The 19,602-nt window shown below is 39.1% G+C and overlaps 1 protein-coding gene across 3 annotated transcripts in view; it reads left to right on the forward strand.

Moving 5' to 3' along the window:
* The window catches only part of asic2 (acid-sensing (proton-gated) ion channel 2), a 234,287-nt gene that overhangs the window by 198,168 nt on the left and 16,517 nt on the right, over positions 1-19,602 (forward strand). For all 3 annotated transcript variants that reach the window (XM_079457208.1, XM_079457207.1, XM_079457206.1), the window contains 2 exons: positions 10,358-10,508; positions 16,254-16,381. In XM_079457208.1, the coding sequence (XP_079313334.1) occupies positions 10,358-10,508; positions 16,254-16,381 (279 nt within the window). The remainder of the gene's footprint in view (positions 1-10,357; positions 10,509-16,253; positions 16,382-19,602) is intronic.

The following is a 19,602-nucleotide window of genomic DNA, read 5'->3' on the forward strand; positions in this document are numbered from 1 at the left end:
AAGACCTAAGCGTTATATTAGACAGCAATCTGTCATTTCGAATTCACATCTCAAGTGTCACAAAAACAGCCTTCTTCCACCGTAGAAATGTTGCCAAATTACAAAATATTCCATGTGTTGCTGACGCAGGGAAGCTTATTCATGCATTTATGACCTCAAGACTTGACGACTGTAATGCGCTATTTAGTGGTTGTCCTGCATCATCAATAAACTAATTACAGTTAGTTCAGAATACAGCTGCCAGAGTTCTTACCAGGTCCAGAAAATACCATCACATAACCCCAATGTTATCAACCCTTCACTGGCTACTCATTAAGCATAGTATTGACTTCTTTTAAGTTAAGCCTTGAACTGTTTAGCCGCTACTTACATAACAGAGCTTCTATCACACTACAACCCATCACGCTCTCTAAGATCTCAAAACTCAGGACTTTTGATAACACCTAAAATAACTAAATCCGCCAAAGGAGGTAGAGCTTTCTAATAAGTAGCACCTAAAATCTGGAATAGCCTTCCTGAAACTATTCGAGAGTCAGACACACTCTCAAAATCTTAAATTTTAAGATCTTCTCAGCCAAGCATTCACTTAATGAAACATATGCTAAATGAACCACCCGGAGACTGCATTTATTAGATATGGTTAACTAGAATAATCTTGCTTGTTCTATGAACACCATGCACTGTGCTGTGTTTTACCTTCTTTGTGTTTTTCTGTTTTTGTTATTTTCTCCTGTAAAGCTGCTGTAAAGCTGCTTTGTAACAATGCACATTTTGCCAAAATTTGCCACATCGTAAAATGTTGATGTTTTTGCCATGAGATTGTTTTGCCATTTTTACCCCAAAAAAATGCTTCTGAACCAGTATTACATTTGGCAAAGTGGTCTATAGGAACTTCCCCACATTTTAAAAATCTACACTTCCTGTGGCAATTTTGCCCCAAGCCTCCATTTACTTCAATCCTTAATGCACAGTACACTACATTATGGCCATTAGGAAGGTAAAAACACATCTCAGGTAGATGGAGGCTCCTGCTGAGCATCCTAATGGAAAGAAACTGTTTTGTATCAGGTGGTTCCACCTCAGGGGTTTCAGATCCTTCTTTCAGAAAACTGTGGGGACAAAAGGTCTATTAGAGATGTAGGAGTTTATGCTCATGGTCCTTTTGAAACAGGTTGTAAGTGTCAGAAAGGAAAGCAGATCTGGTAAAGCGCTGGGCAGACTTCACCATCTGCTACAGGGCTTCCTGTTTAAATAAGACCGGTTTCCGTAGCGGGAGGTGCCAGTATACACAAGGAGCACTTCTGTACAAGCTAGTGAATCTCAATGTGCTTGTCTCCTGGAATTGTGCAGGCTTTATGGGGCTTTTGTCTGAAATACATATCAACAGTAAATAAGAAATTGACAGTTAGGAGATTTGAATGGGAAAGTAAGGCCAGAGAGGATTTAACAAGTCAGTTTGCTTCACCTAAAGTGACCCTCATCAGAGATGCATGACGCGTCTCTTCAAACAGCTGTGCCTGACTCGTGGGTGTTTGTGCTCAACATTTTATTTCGTTCTGTCCTTTTCCTCTAGCGCTGATAGTCTGCACCATCTTCAACAAGCCTAAATCCCTCTGTCCCTGAGCTATTCTGTCTGCTTCTTATGATGTACTCTATCTTTAGTCTGGCTGTCCATGTGTGCGCTGGGGACAGGAAGTACCTTGTACCTGCCAGTCTGCCCTATATTTATTACTTTATATTTGTATCATGTTTGATTTTCTCCATCAACCAATGAAACTAAGAGATAAACTTTGACAGCTGTAGAACTACAGTGCTTCATTTAAGTTCCAAACCACGATTGTTAATAAGTAGTTTGTCCTTCATTCAGTGTTTATTCTTCTGGAGATGTACTCCCATTGAGACACATGAACATCCGTCAGGTCAGGCAGTACATGTTGGACGGTGGGGTCTGACTCGCAGTCTTACATTAAAAGGTTTCTATAATGGAGTGTTCATAATCATTATTGCAAGCAGTGTATCTTTCCCACTATCTCTAAATTAAGAACAGAACATAGGGCCCCTTGAGTAGACACAAGTATGTTCGTATGCAAGATAACAAATGATGCTGTAGGCTAAGTGTGGTGATTGATGAGCCAATGCCAGGGTCATTGCCTGTTGCCACGGCAGCCAGACCCCATGACTGACAGATCGGATAGAAGCACACCCTAGGGGGTGGTGTCACGAATTAAGTGTGTTCTGCACATGGAGACAGAGAGGAAGAGATGGAGACAAGTAGAGAATGGGTATATGAGGGGGCTGTTAGAACGATGGATCACTCAAAGAGAAAGAGGCTGTGAGAGAAAATGTGTATTTATATATACAGAGTATATTTTGTATGCATGTTGATTCTTATTATATTCTACATCGAATGGATTTTTACAGATATTTTACCCGTAAGTCCATTCAAGGTATGCACTATTACAGTAGCAGTATGCGTTTCCAATTGAACAAAAGAAACAAAAGGTTTTTTACTTTACTTCTTCATTCACTTCACTTATTCACTCTATTGTCTACTGTGTCATTGAATAGAACAGAGCTTGGAAGATGAACCATTACTGTAATGTTCAACGGACGATGAAACATGTGAACATATGAACTCGTGACACGTCTTTGACATGTTTGTTAACGGCCATTATGTGAAGGCTGTAATAATAACATGCCCATTGACGCTAGAATTCATATTGACTCATTGTGGACTCGGCTCTGTCGAGGCAGTACCGCTTTACAGAGCACAGCATTATCATATTTTAATGAATTCATCTTAATGAGGAAGTCTTTGAAGTATCGCAGCTAAGAGTTAGCTGCAGATGAATTTGGTATAAAACAAAAACCCATCTCAATCGAGTTGCTTAAAATAGACAAATAAGCAAATAAATGAAGGCCGTTAAATGAGTTGCCGAAAGTATACTGTAAGTGAATTATCCACAGATGATTTCACATGGCCATTGTATGAAATTATTATTAAAAAAGACAAGCAAAAAATAGTCTAGAGGGTGAACCAATTGTTTTTCTCTTGTCAACATTACTCGCTTTCTTGATCTGTTTGGAATACTTACATTAGGCCCTTAATTTGTGTTAGTCAGGCATATATAACAGCAATAAAATGTATGGCAAGGAAGATAAAACACTACATTTGTGTAATGTTGCACGTCCAGTAATGTTCTTTGGTTAATTGGATGAAAAGATGTTGAAGTTTAACTAAACCTAAATGTAACTGTGTGCCTGTGTATGTATGTATGAATGTGTGTCCGTGTGTGTGCACATGTGAATATATACAATTCTACATGTGTGTGTGTGTGTGTGTGTGTGAAGATTCAACTTCTCACACCAGACACTGACTGTTAATGCTTTATGAAGAAAAGTGCTCACCTTTGCATTTTGGAGATCTTCTTAAACATGCTTACCGGTAAACACACCACCCATTCCCTGCTTTCCCTCCTGTGACGATCTGCCGTAGAATTGGCCTCTAATGGAAATCGATTTAGGGAAAAAATACAAGGCCACATCACAATAAAACTCTTATGTAAACGGTCGAAATGCTCCAGCCCGCTCAGCGTTTGATAAAAGCATTTAAGTGGTTCTCAACGCTACTGATTTAAATTTTCCCATCATTCCTGCTTGGTCTTTCAGTGAGCCTGTGGGACAGAATGGGAATTTGTGGAGGAGATAAGTGTTGTCTATCCTGCTTATGTCATAATGGGGGAAATTGAGGTTGCTCAATTACAGCGCTGATCATGAAGCGGGCTTATATAGCGGTTGTATTTTATTGTGTGGGAGAAAGAAGTGTTGTTTCTCTCTGTAATTTTCCCTGTTGCCTGAAAGTTGTGGAATATTTTTCGATCATTTGGAAAAACCACTTGCTGGAAATTTGTGCATGATGATCATTTAAAGTGACTCTTGCTGGTTGTTTCTAGGCTGCCATGCACTGGAATATCACCAGATGTTTAGTAACATGTTTAATGGTTCGAGTTAAATTTGGAAATTGTGCGTTTCCTGTGTCATTGTTGAATGGGTGATGCTGTGACTGAGTGTGTTAAATCAGGAGGGAGGGCAGGTTTGGGTGGCAGGCTGTCAAAAAGATACTGGCATTATGCCATTAGCTCGAGGGTACTGACACTCACTGTCCACACTGAGAAAATAATGCTTGTGGACTTCGACATTTAGTCTCCTCATCTTCCATCTCTTTTCTTTACTTTTCTCTTCCTTCTCTTTCCACTCGATTCCTTTTCCATTTCTCATCTTCCCCCCTGTCCCTTTCTTCTTCTCTCCTTTTCTCCACTCCATTTATAGAGCCTCAAAGATAACTTCATCAAACTGAGTGGTAAGCCTATAGACATAAACCACTCACTTTGCTAAAAGCAACAGGTTGACCAGAGATGCCACCATTGGAGTTAAAAACACTCCACAGGGAGGAATAAAAGAGTAAAGATGGGCAACCTGAGAGCGAACGAAATGGGAAAATGGTGGCATCCATATCTAAAAAAGATAATCTGTGTAGCAGGTGACGTGGGAGCAAAAACTCACCAGGCCAGGGACTGATAAGCGTTAGAGACATCGTAAGTCTGTTCAAAGCCTTCAGATGAAAAATGATAGAAACATTTTGCTCCTGGCAGAGCAATTGAAACTTCTCCAACTGGATAAACACTAAGTGCGCCATTTGCTAAAAAAACCCTGATTGGTTGTTTGACGGCAGGTCACGTGCTCAGTGTCTACGTCACTCGCCCCGTCCTTGTGTTTCCCTGTTAGGGTTTCCCTCTCACTGGTGATTCACCTAGTTGTCACTTGCGCACCTGCCGGCCATTTGCCCCTTAGCTTAATTTTCCCCTAAATTGTTTCACACCGGCTCCCCATTAATACTCAGTCGTTTTTTCCCTTTATTATCCTCCTGTGTCTCTTGTCCTTTGTCTGACTGTTGCATGTTATTTGCCAGCTCAGACTGCCATAGGTCTAGCGCGTCTAGCCTATTTAACGCTATAGTAACTTCTAGTCAAAGTCTTAGTTCCTGTCATAGCCTAGCCTAGTCTTGTCCCAGTTTTCTCGCCTGCATCTCCTCATTGTGTTACTCACCTTTAGTCTCTGCTGCCCTGCCACTCTCTCCCCTAGTCAAGTCAAGTCAGCTTTATTTATTTAGCACTTTTTACAATTTTCATTGTTACAAAGCAGCTGTACAAGAAAACATTTACTATAAGTAAAACATAAAAGGTTATGGAAGTCAAAACACAGGTCAAATATCAGACACACAATAAATTCCTATATGCAGTGTTAATTCTATCAAATTCTAGCAGCCCCCCCGGCCAGGCAAACAGTGCAAAACAGTATGCAAACGGTGGCGAGGAACCCAAAACTCCATTGGAGGAGAAAAAAACCTCAGAGGGAAACCAGATCTAACCAGGGGATTCCAGTTCCCCTCTGGCAAAAACTTCTGCCTCTGCACAAGCTCGACAGTGCTTACACAACAAGGCAAAATAAAAAAAAGTCGCCACGTCCTTCGTCCAGCATTTGTCAGGTCTGGGAATGGATTGCGCCCTGCCCGCTCCAGTAACCTTGGACTGCATCCTGCCCGCTCTGGTAACCTTGGAACAATGAGACAAGACTGGCTGAGAGCAGAGTACTGTTCTGCACTCTTTGATGCAACAAATGCATCAGTTGTTATTGGAAGTGTCCCTGGTTCCGGTTGATCTAACTAGTGCAGCCTAGATCTTTGAAATATATATATTATGATAATGTAGTGTATGCAAGATTAAAAAGATGTGTCTTTAGTCTAGATTTAAACTGACAGAGTGTGTCTGCCTCCTGGACAGTGCAGGGAAGACTGTTCCAAAGTTTAGGCGCTAGATAAGAAAAGGATCTGCCGCCTGCACTTGATTTTGAAATTCTAGGTATTACCAACTGACCTGACACCTGAGAGCGTAGTGCACGTGATGGACTATAATACGTTAGAAGTTCTCTCAAGTAGTGAGGAGCTAAACCATGCAAGGCTTTATAGGTAATAAGCAAGATTTTAAAGTTTATGCGATGCTTAATAGGTAACCAGTGCAAGGTTGACAGAACCGGGCTAATATGCTCATACTATCGAATATAAAGCCAAAATTCTTAGCTGAAGATGAGGGTTTTATGGAAGATCCATCAATAGTTAAGCAGTATTCTTGGTTGTTACGTAGGGCGGTTTTCGGTCCGATAAGTAACACTTCAGTTTTGTCCGAGTTCAGTAATAAAAAATTGCTACTCATCCACTTTTTTATATCGACTATGCATTCCACTATTCGATGGAATTGCTGTGTTTCATGAGGCTTCAAGGAAATATAAAGTTGCGTATCATCAGCATAACAGTGAAAGCTTACTCCGTGTCTCTTTATTATATCTCCTAGAGGTAGCATGTATAATGCGAAGAGCATAGGCCCTAGGACTGAGCCCTGCGGTACACCGTACTGGACTTGCGATTTGCGTGATACCTCATTGTTTATTGCTACATGTTGAAAACGGTCGCATAAATAAGATCTAAGCCATTTCAAAGCTATTAGTTCTCCCCTAGTTCTCTGCTGGCGTCCAGGACTGCTCTCGCTACTCCACTCTGACCACAGATCCAAAACGACACCGCCCACTCGCTGTCTCTTCCGCCTCGGAGGCTGCGGATCTTTTGCCTGTTTATTTCCTCCCGCCGAGGAACATCCTGTGAGTGTTTTTCTTGTGGAAATAAACTATTTTGATTTTCCCCGCATTTGAGTCTGTCCTTGTCTGCCATGACAAAGGAGGAACATCACAGGCATTGTATTGTACAAGAGATAGGTTTGTGAAAGACTTTTAACATTAACACAAATGCATTGTTTCTTTTCAGAAGCCGTTTATTTGGTTACTGGAGATATTTGGGTCACTTTAACGAATATGCTTTTTAGAGTTTCACCATTGTGTGACCCATAGATAGTAAGATGTTAACAGAAGATAGCATTTATAGTAAAAAAATAGCAATAGTGTTCAAATGAAGATACAAAGTTATGTCATCTGGGATAGCATGAAGTTGAGTGAATTATGAGAGTTTCAGGATTTTTTAGTAATGTCATACTTTGTAGGATTTCTGGGATTTAAAATGCACAAACCAGAAGTAATAATACTCAACAAATGGAGAATGTAAGGCTCTTTATAGACCGCAAAATAGATACTTTACTTTACTGATAATGTGCCCATTTGTTAGGAATATGGACTGTTATGGATGTGACAATTCTGGAAGTGGTACTCACCTGTATGGACAAACTTACTTCAGAAATAGACAGAGCTTTAATAACTTGAAAACCTCACACGGGTATCTAAATCGAATATTGACATCTAAGCTATCAGTATGGTGAAAACTTTGATTGTAAAAAATCATAAAACAAACGATAACATTTGTTTATATTCAGTGTCAAATTCACATAAAAATGACATGTTTTTCTGGTAAATATGCAGTCTTTTTCTGTCATTTGACATTTTTATACCGTATTTCAAAAATACATGAAAAATCTGTAAAAACAAAAGATTACATTATATGTGAAATATCTGTATCGCATGAAAAGGCCCAGTTCAAATGCAGTAATTGGGCTGAAACTGCATGTAGAGCCGTGCACATCATCTGCCTAGAAACAATAAATCGTGATTTGGACCATTGAGGTTGTGTATATGGAGACAGGCCTAAATATTCTGTGAGTAAGAGAGGCCGTCTCCCTGCAAACTGAGCAGAATCTGCAGTTCTGACCTCTCCATACGGCTTCGAATCACAGACCCCATAAATATTCAGATTAACCCGATTAATTCCTGCGTCTTTATTCCTAATGGAAACCTTGGACGAGCGATCAAGAAAGCGAGCGAGTGGCAATAAACTTAATGTAAATCAGGTAGTCAGGACATGAAATCCCTTAGTTACTACTGCTTTCATGTATTCATATATAACTTCAGTATGATTTCCATAATATATAATTTTTTTCAATATTCATATGGTTGACCCTGTGGACACATACCTGTCAGGGAAATCATGTCATTCAATCGTTCATTCCCTTCTATCTATAGCCGTTCAATCTGTGGTCATCAGTCAAACCAGGTCATGCCATTTTGTTCCAGAATATTTAAACTTTTCTATGAATGTTTAATGAGACTTTTTTATTCAAAGAAACATACACTCTTGTTATGCTGGCTTGGAAAGCTAATGAGCTTACTTTTACACACACACACACTACTTGTACTTGTACTAATTTAAAGTGAATTTGCGCATTTTATAATTTGCCCGTGTTTTAACAGTAGCCCACTAACCTCACGGTCACAGAGGTCGTTCTCACATAAATTCACAGAACCTCAGGACTAATGGTACGTTATTTTGTGCTGTTAAAGGAAATAAAAATAATAAGTGAGTTAATTTCGAGTTTTAATTTATTTTGGCGCTGCAAAAACGTTTGGTCTCAAGCCATCACAAATGTTTCGCTGTTTTCTTATCAGCTCTAAAGAGAATCCTTGGTAAATAATAGTAAATGACTATTGGCATGTTTACAATGCAAGTCAACACGCCAGACAGTTAGTGGTGATGGCAGCTCCGTCTTTGTTTCAAACAACAGCTTTATTGATAAGTTTTAAAGAGAGATATTTATTTGCGTGGCGTGCGTCCCAATTTTCTGTGAAGTTTCTAGCAGATGACGTTTTATAATTGTTTACATTAGATTGTGTGTGTATATTGATCCAAAAACTGTGAGATTAAATAGCCAAATGAATGGGCCGGGTCCAAAACATGTCTTTGATTTTATGAAAAAGGACCGCTTTTAGCGTTTTGTGTTATCCCTGTTTAATAAGATGTAAGCCATCCCACTCGGAAAATCGTCTCTGCTGTTTGTCCTGTCAATTAAAATGAAATTGAATTTGAAAGAGAGAAGGAAAAGGATATGAGCTATCACTCATTTCAGTAAATGGGCACTATTCTGTTGTGACTTTCCTGACTTGCTCTACCTCTCTCGCTTTTAAACGGTGTTTCTTATCAACCATAGTTGAGGCATGAAGAATGAGAATATGTGAATATTCATGCAGATTTTTGGGATGCGGTCTGAACACTCAGGCACTGGTGATCTATCTTGAGTATGTGTGTGTACACGCATACTGTAAGGAGCCACCTTCTCAATCATTCATGCATCAGTCACGCTCCTATGTCTCTGTGCTTAAATCAAATGTTAAATCACAGGTGGGCACATTTCTGCATACTTCATTTCTGACTGAAGATCTGTGACACTTTTTTTAAGCCTAGAAAGTTGAGTTCTCTGTGCATTGAAGAGGCTTTTAAAGATTCCCGATCCATCTTTCAGATTTTTTTAGGGCGTGAGCGAAACAGAAATGAGAGAATGAGGGCGTTGATTCACTCTTAATCATAATTATCATCTTCAGCAAAATGAGGGCGCTCAAAGCCTCCGATTCACTTCTTTTCTTTATTGTCCATCATCAAAACAAGCTGCCCTCTCTCTTAATTACATATATCATCTCACTTTCTACTTTAAGCACATATTAGAAATGCCGCTAAAAGCAGCGAGAAATAAATCAATGAAGGGAATAAAGTTGTGCTCTTTAAAAAAAGGTGGTCCTTTTTGCTCCATTACCTTCAAATGGTTGGTTTTGTCTCTGTTCAGTCCGCTGTGTAAAAGAACCTTCACTGGAAAATGAATATAAACGCACCCAGGCTTCCGCCTTTTCTCCTCCATTTCATCTGAACCCTGTGTGCTGGGGTCGTTCCGTCTCTCTTTCCCCGAGGGCTGTGATGAGGATGCGCTCTAAAGAGTGTCCGAAAGACACGTTGAATCCTGGAATCAGATGTTATCTGGGTGAGAGACCCACGGCAAAATAGAGAGTTTTCTTTAATGCGGACAGTCACAGGGTGAGCCAGACGACGTGTCATAAAGATGATGACATTCCACCGTTCTCACCCTGTTCCTTTAGTCTCAAAGCTTTCTTTCCTGATATACGTTGATTATAGCTGAAAGAATATTGTGGGGTATTTTCAATATGCTATGTTATGTGATATGCTTTAGATATGCACAACGTTTGTGTATGTGAATGTACAGAATTGTTTTCATTTACAGTAAATACATGAACCCTGAAAAGCATTATGTAAAGCATTATAAAAAAAGTAGTTCCACCTCAAAAACGTAAGCTCCAATGATACACATTTTGTAATGAATAATTAATGTAAGTGTTTTAACTCAATCTAAGCTTCATATGTATTGTCATATTGTAATATCATTGTGTCCTTGAACAGGTCACAACCAGTAACATATATCATTTAATAAATCAAATTAACATGGTCTTTTTCTCTTTATAGGTGTTTACACGCTACGGGAAGTGTTACATGTTTAATGCTGCAGAAGAAGGCAAGACTTTGAGGACCACAATGAAAGGAGGCACAGGCAATGGCCTGGAGATCATGTTAGACATCCAGCAAGATGAATACTTACCTGTGTGGGGGGAAACAGGTACACACACACACACACACACACACACACACACACACACACACAAACACACAAAAACAGACACAGGTTAGTATAATTAACCTCCCTTGTGTGCATTTTGGCTGGAGATATTTTCTGTTGACATCACATAGCCAAATCCATACACTTACACAGTCGTACCTAATTACAATACCGTATGTACAGTTTAGCTTTCCTTGTTAAACATTCCTCCTCATTTATACTGACATGCAGTCTTACAGGTGTCTGATTAGGGCAGGTTTACTCAATGCTTTCGGTGTGACATCATCCCCAGGGAACAGTGAATATTTGTAAGACTTACACACCTGGAAGAATATCTGCGATCCTGCAGTACTGTAGACAAATCCCATGGGATGGGTTCTCAAACAGGATTTCTTGCATTCTGTTTGATTTTCCTGATGCAGCTACACTGTTCTGAATAGCGGTACAAAAAAAATCACTTTTTTAATAATGTTTTGATAACCAGGTAAAACACACCTTTCCTTGTAGCATACGAGACGGTTCAACAGAGATGAAAGCATTTAGGATAACATTGAGGATTCTTTGTGAACGATTCATTAGCATTTGAAAGGTTACAAGTTTAGCTGAGGTTGAATTCAAATTTGTTTCAAGAAAAATAAACAATGAGAAAATGAAAGGAGGTAGGGCATGAAGACTGTATATTTCATCTGCTGTTTTTGAAGGGTGTCTTTTTAAACTGTGGACAGAATACCTGCATTACTACAGCTCAGAGGCTGATAAATCATTTAGATGAAGTTTCTTACCTTCAAACACCCCAGAAGGATATGGACAATAATCACATCTGCCGGGCTTCAAAATTTCCTTTAATCTGTAAATCTGATTGATGACGTTTACTAAGACATGAACTACCATTACGTGTGAGAAATTGGGCGCTTGGTCAGCCATTAAAACTAGGACACTCAAAGACTGGCCCTCCAGGTTATCAGAAGCCTGCCATCATGATCCAGACGTGTTTTTGAGAGTTTTCGTATTTTCACCGCAACATGCCAAATGATAATGCTTCCATTATAATGAACTGTCTTTGCGGCAAGATAGAGATGATTGTAATGTGATTTGACGAAACTGGCTGTTCCCGTATTCTAGAGTGAAGCTGCTTACATTCAAGGGCTGTTAATGAGAGCAATCTAGTTTTGTCGTGCTGCGCTCTCTTACAGTGCAGACAGGATGTAGAACTTATATTTAAATTGCATTTAAATGCCGGACAAATTAGATTCATTCACGAAAGGTCTCACAGTTCATTACGTTATATTTCTTTTTTTATAGTTGTTAGGCAAAGCATCAGGATTTTCCATGCAAGGGGATCCATGGTGTATGTAGATAGAAATAGCCCATTATATGGGAATAAAAACATGACACTTCATTCTGTAAGGTCTTCATACACCTCTGAACACAGTTATGCATGTTATATTGCATTTCTGTCAAAAGATTCTCCAAAGAGATGACACACAGCACCTTAAATATTGAAGATTTTTGTTTAACAAAGTGATTCGGTTATAAGTGTTCTGTTTGTATTCTGTTCATACATTTGTGCAAAACAAAAACAGAAACAGGGAGTTCTTCTGGACCCCCGTTGGAACAGCTTTGTGGTATATAAGAGTTATAAACAACTTGTGTGTGTGTGTATACCATACCTTAACTTAACATAGTGAATTCACAGTAAAACATCTAAAGTTTTTTGTGTGTTTTTGCTCTATTTAGATCTATTTTTAGATTCTGAAATATGATAGATGTCTTGTAAGAAAAGGCCACCACTTACTCTTTTGATGCATGAGGCAATAAAAACACAAGGCACTGGTCATAGCTGTAATTGTTGGTTGATGCATATTTTAAAACCAAATAAAAAGCGTGTAGGCGTATCATTAATATTACCAGGTCATTTTATTTCCTGGTCCCTTGAGGATGTTGGCTAGAGTTGCTTATAAAGGCAGCAGATCTCTTGCTGCGTTGTTGATACCTTCTGCCGAGTCTGAGTTCCGAGCTAAGCGGAGTTTAACTTTTTTGGAGGGCCATGGGAAAAGAGATGGAGAAATTGGAAATGGAGGAAGCAAAGAGCAAGTGTGCGTATGCATATGCATATGTAATATGTCGTCTTGAAAAACCTTGGCGCAAAGTGCGAGGAAGATGACACGTCTGAGGCAGAGCGAGAGCATATGATAAACTTGCCATAATCTTTTTCAAATTCAAAGACAGATCTCTGAGCTTCACTGAATAAATGTGCAGCCAATCCGTCATTCTGTCTTTGTGGTGGCTTTTATGAATTTAGAGTGATGAAGAACTTATTCACTTTGAAAGAAGGCACAGTGTGTTATGTAGAGCAAGAGTCTTTGTGCTGTGATTTCTGTGTTGTTGAAATTTTGTGGGATTTTTTTAAATGTGACGGTGAAGCGCAGCACTATTCAGTGCACAGGCCACTGATTTGCTTGTTTGTTGAATACAATATGTAATATCCCTTCCCATTATTTCACTGCCCTCCCTTATTTCACATCACCTCCTATCTGGTTTCATCCGGTTTGTGCCATTTTTCTGAATTGGAACCCTCATGCTGACTAAACGTCATACAGATTCGTACATTCATTATCTCTTCTTGTGACAAAAGTGAATTCTGTGTTTTTTGTTGTCTCCTTGTTGACCTTGTCTTTCACGATGATGGTTTAATTCTCTCCGCATTTCCGGGCCGTCTGGATTTTTCTCTTTCTCTGAGTTGAGGCAATTGCTTCTGAGAACTCGGATGTTCCAGCTCATCAGACCGCGGCCTCGTTCATATTTGTTCCATGTTTCTTTTATGTGCACTTTTGTTAATTCATTTTCTGTGTTTCATCATCATCTGAGATGTTCATGTTTCGAGCCCTTGCTTCTGTTTGAAATGTGTCTTTGGGTGGAGCTTCTTTGTCCTTGTGGGGACAGTAACTTAGAGACCAGATAGTGATATATGACGATTATTTGAAAAGTTGTAAAAATTCAGGTTAGGTTTAAGAGTGGGTTGCACGTGGATAGAACATATCTTAAGTATACAATACAACCTCAGTATAAAAGCACATAAAGTCTAGAGCAAGTCCCCATTAAGATACCAAAACAAACTTGTGTTTGTGTGTTTGGACTATTGCCTTCCGAAATGTCCCCATAAGAGCATTAAATTGCATGTGTGCATATGTGTGTATTGAAGGTTGTCTCTCTGCTATATAGTATATTGTAATATATAGATGGTCTTGCAAATGAAATTGAGAAGGGGTTTGAAGCACCCAGGAACAAATCTCTCTGTGTCTCTCTGTCCTTCATGCCCTTGCTCTCCTCTCAGTTCCTGATCAAAGCAGGATATTTATGCATTCTGCTCAGCATGTGTTGTTTTTCACTTTGTAGCTGTGTAAACGCTGGCAGGTTTTGGTTGATCACAAGTCTCCTATCCACAGCCTCAATCTGTAAAGATATTACATTTTGCAAGGCAAATATTTTGCCGTTTCAAACTTTAATTAAAGCCAGCTTGCTTACGTATTGAGCCATAGCAAAAATGGAGTAAACAGTCATTTTTAACCTCAATTGTTTAGTCGGGCAAATAAAATAATCACTGCAAAAAACAACTTTACCTTCATATTCTTTTAACAAGAAACACAGTAAAGTACAAAAATACAAAAGCAGATGTGTGTCAGAAATAGGTTGTTTCATGAGAGGATAAAGCAGAGGCTCTCCAAATAGATGATGTTGACTTTTCCTTCCTCTCCTTTACCTCATCACCCATCATCCGGTCCTAATGACCTGTCTTTCATCTATAATATCTAAAGTGTCAGGTGGAAGGGAAAAGAGGCAAAGAGACAGACTTCAAAAGCTGCAGTGTTGTTCTGAGATGAAGAGAGTTCTTCTCATCTATCTGCTATGGGCATATGCCAAAAGAGCTTTGGTCTTTACTCGCATGCACACATGTTTGTTTTTCTGTCAAACTGGCTACTTTCCTTTAAATTCTGAATTTTTTCTTCACCGTTTGTCTAACCATAAACCAAATATTTATATAAACCTTATATACATTTACAGTAAATTCCACTGTATTATTTTTATTAGCTTGTGTTTATACTTTATAGAGATGTGTTCTTGAATAGTATGAAAGGGTATTCACATTTCCAGATTCTGTGTGTGTATGTGTACGTGCGTGCATGTGTGTGAGTGATCAATCAGGTTTTGCTCTTATTGAAGACACCATCTCACAATCCCAATGAGGAAAACATCTTAAGAGACTTATAAAATGTTTAATTAAAATGTAAATTGCAGAAAGGTTTTTATGAGTGTAAAGCATAAAAAAGTGTCATTAGCTCAGAAACAATAGTCAATGAAAGCCCCCACCATGAACCTGTGTGTGTGTGTGTTCTACATATATCATTGTTATAATAATGCATATGTCATTGTTAAGAATTGGAAATTTCCCCTGTATTTGTACTAAAATATACAAAGCAAAAGTACCTAAAAACAATACAATTTTAACAAATCTTGCTTACACATTAACACAATAACATTATTTACAGGCAGTCAGTTAATACATTGATTTTAGTTTCACAAGCTTAGCGTTACATAACACAGTAATAGATTTATTTTGTGTTGCACAGAAACATAATAAAGGGTCGTGTGCTCATGTGATAGAGTCAGGAGTGAGTTATAGCATTTACAATACATGGAACCACCTCTTGGATCCTAACCGTGTTGATTTTTGCTCTCGTTTTATTTTCCTTAAATTTTTTCTCCTTGGTTGTCTTCTGGAAATGAATACCGATCATATTTGACAGGTAACACATTGCTGCTTATGATATGAGACACATGATTGCGTGTGCACACACAAACACACAGCTGAAAGTATTGACTGGTCCCAGTGTGTGAGAGGCCGCTTGGAGCTGCTGTCATGATGTGTTTCCTTCAGCGCTCCGGCCTGGAGTGTGTCTGAAGGGTGCGGGGTCTTTGTGACTGTTCTCCTGTTATAGATGGCTGTTAGGATATCTGCGAGCCTGCAGGGGTCCAGATGACTGAATGACGTTTCTTTCCTTTGAATCAACATGACCAGTATCACAGGCCAGCGAGGCAGGGCTAATCAAACAGAATGACAGATATTAAAAGTGGGATTGTCCTGTGAGTTTTAGCAATCCAGTCGAAAGCGAGATAAACAAAGGTTGTGGTGTGTGTCCAATTCCCTGAATCTGTTATCTGTACGAGATTGTTGGAGACTGAGATTGTGCTGATGGTGTGTTGAGTATAAAGCAATTTTGGGATCAAGTTTGTTTCAGAGATTAGAGGCGTGTCATTCTCAAACTGCTGAAACACAATATGCACGGTTTATACTATAAATCAAGACTAGGTAACTCAGTTCTTACATTTCCAATCATTTAAAATGAAATGCAATTTCACTTTAATACATTCCAATCCACTATGAGTATGATTTTAATGTACAAAAACTTTACCGCAAATCTATTGATAAATGAATTAATGATAGAGATGTTTTTTGCTTCAAATTGTCTGTGATAGTGTAAGTGATATACATAGCTGAAAAATAAGCAGCTTAGTTTTAGCTGAACAATGCTGAGTTATTACTACAGAACCATCAATACAAAAATACCCCAAAACAGCATAAAAATGTCATTACGATGTCTATTTACACTTTTTAAAAAGGTCAGTAAAGCGTGCAAATGTCTTCTTATTCTCATTCTTCTATATCACATTCTTTCTTTGTCCTAGAAGAGACAGCGTTTGAAGCAGGTGTGAGGGTGCAGATCCACAGTCAGGCGGAGCCTCCTTTCGTGCATGAACTTGGTTTTGGAGTCGCCCCAGGCTTTCAGACCTTTGTGGCAACCCAGGAACAGAGAGTGAGTAAACTTTGATCTTACCTCCACCCTTACTGATTTCACCTCTCCTTTCATCACCAATACCTTGATTTCTAAGACCATGTTTACACCGCATTTACTCAAAAGACATTATAAGCACCATAGATATAAATAACTACATTAGCATCGGTTTCTTTGGGCCGATATATACATAGGGTGTCCGCAATATTGGAACGGTGAGAGCCGGTCTGTGTTGCCAAATCCACGGCTTTCCCATGGAGTTGTGCTCAAGAGCAAGCTGGCTGTGTATGATTATGAAAACGTATTTACCGTTGTGTAAACTCAAACATTGTATCTGTTACACAAATAAACATCGAAAGGGTATCAAATCTTTTAGGGAATTAAAATACCTGTGGTTCTCAGAGTCATGGCTGTGCGCATTGTTGTGGCATTCTAGCAAACGTTAGTGGACCTTTCCAAGATGGCGGACACATCTATGTGCCTTGAGCTTTGAATGAGGCATCTATTTATATTTTTATATATTTCTATGTTAAACACATTCTCACATATTTTAAACACTGATGTTATCTAATTAATCCTGGACTCATTGAAGATGACATAATTTGTTGTGTGTCCTGGCTTTATACTGCTTTTTAAAGGAAGAAATTATACTGCACGCATAATATACCTCAGGTATCCCCGATATCAGCATTCAGTGATAGAAACCTCCCGCAAGATAAAACAACCGCTGAATGAATAAATGTATATTTATGAATACAAATCATGTGAAGCACAGAGATATTTGCTGAGGTCTCAAGATCTCGGTCCAGCTGTCTAACAGAGATTGATTTCAATGCGAGGTGTAGACAGAAGTGTGTATCGCCTGACCACCTGTTATCAGATCTCCCAAAGTGAATGTTAATATCAGGTGCCTCGGTAAGATAATGCACGTCCATGTGTTCACGCTCCTCATTGCTCTACATGTCTATTCATGTCCTGTTTATTTTTGTCAGGCTCCTCAGGGTGCTCTGTCTTAAGCCCTCTAAATGAGATGTAAATGAATCATTGCAGAGGTTTGTGTGTCTGTGTTTGTGATCAGGGTGTTTGTATTCTCGCACCGTTCATATTTGAAGGTCCTTGACTTAATATTTGAGCGTGACTGCTCACAATGATATCTGCTTCGCTACTATTTTAAAAATCAAGGGGTTTGCACTTTATGTTTTAATTCCTCTACTTTATCTTGTCTTGGCGCTGTGAGGCTTCAATATCTCCAGCCATGACCTTGCTATCAGCAGATCCACTGCCAGTTGTTTGCAGTGAGTCTTGCCAATATGAAGGGAAAAGAAGCCAGCATTGCAAGTCCTTTCAAATGTCGCCGTGGGTACATTCAGACTTATGTAGCCGCCCGATCCCTGAGCTCTGCAATCGAACAACGTCTTGTGGTGCCGTCCCACAAAGGGAAAAAAATCACTCTCACACACTTGCTCTCGATGTATTCTTCAGATCAGCGGATTATGTAGTTGTCTTCAAGACTCCGTCAACTTCTGACAAAAAGAAATTATTTGCTGCGTTTACTGTGGTAGGCTTACTAAGACCAGTTTTACTGCACCTTGTCATTAACTAGATTGAACTCAGACTGAACTCTCTAGAAGAGAACAACAGGTGAAAACAGGAGAAACAGGAACTATGGCAATGGAGTCTAGAAGAGATTGCAAGGGAAACAGGTAACATTAATAAGCATTAAACCCAAGGAAAAACAAGACTATAACAAGAGTGCAAACTTGGGGCCAAACAAAAGGGGATAAACCATAACGATCTGACAATAGACAAGGGAACAAAGGGGGGGAATGGGAATGACCTAACGTGCAATGGTGTGAACACATACGAGATAATGAATGGGATAACTAGGGGGCAGAGCGGAGACGTGCACATGGGGAGCTGTCAAAACATAAACAGTGAAAAAAACAGAGAAAGCATGGTTGATCAGACAGAGGGCGTGACACACCTATGCATTGTTGTTCTTTATTTGCACAAATTGCTTCTATTGTAAGTCTCTTTGGGTAAAAGTGTCTGCAAAATGACTAAATGTAAATCCTCCTATACTAATAGTTAAAGCTAAAGTGTGTAGTTTCTGTAAAAAGAATGTTCCCCAAACACACTTATCTCCCACCCAGCATTGGTCAAACAAACAGCCTGTTGTTACAATGACTATGTGAGTGTCTTATGAAGCAATGAACATGATTGCTAACAGGACAACTCAACACATCACTGAAATAATTTAAGCTTTTTGACAGTTTCATGTTAATTATGTTTATGCTGGATTACTGCTTTCCTTAATTATGCTAATTGTTATGTTTATGTCGCTGTTAAATTGAAATACAGGGTAATGATAGTGCACTAGTAACCTCAGCCCTCTATAGTTGTGGTGTATAATTACATTTATGAACATTAGGCCTGTTTTTGGCAAGCACTGAGTGGTCTTGCTTTTATTCAGCTATTGATAGCACTGCAATAATAGCAGCACAATATACAAAGATCATGATCACAAATGCACTTTAATGATGCAGCCGCATTCTTACTATTTGACTCAAATGTGTGTCATTTGTGCAACCCTGCAACCCAGCAAAAATGATGTGAATATGGTTTCTCTTTTAGTGTGTCTGTACTGCACTCTCCAGGTGCTCCTGCTGTTTTGTTAGAGAATCAAGGTTGCATCCATTTATCTGTTTAAAGGGATACTCCACCCAAAATGTATACAGTTCTTTGTTCGGTTGAACACAAAGAGCGATATTTTGGAATAATGTTAGGAACCAACAGTTCTGAAGCACCATTGACTGCCATAGTAGGAACATTTTAAATGGTAGTCAAAATGTGAGTTTTTGGGTGGAGTTACCCTTTAATGTCAAGGTCAGGAAGGAAATAAATATTCCTTTCAGGACTTTCTTTATCTGTCAATGTCTCACCTTTTTATTTTCTTGGCCATCCATCTCTCTTTCTCACACTCTTTCTGTCTTTCTGTCTCTTGAAATGCACTGTCACAGAGAGATCACCGAATAAGACATTCTCTTAAGCATTGGCACAGGACCTAAAGTACCTCAACTGATTTCCTAATCACTATTAGGAGAAACTCAGCTCAGAGCGATCCTGGGATGAGATTAAACACTGAAGCCGAAAAAGCACTGTGGACAATAAGAGGCTGATATAACACAAATGCATTTCGGATAAATTTACTTTTCCCCTTTTTTCTAAGAATAAAATGCTGA

This window comes from Barbatula barbatula (assembly GCF_947034865.1).
Source record: "Barbatula barbatula genome assembly, chromosome: 5".
In the NCBI taxonomy this organism is placed as follows: domain Eukaryota; kingdom Metazoa; phylum Chordata; class Actinopteri; order Cypriniformes; family Nemacheilidae; genus Barbatula; species Barbatula barbatula.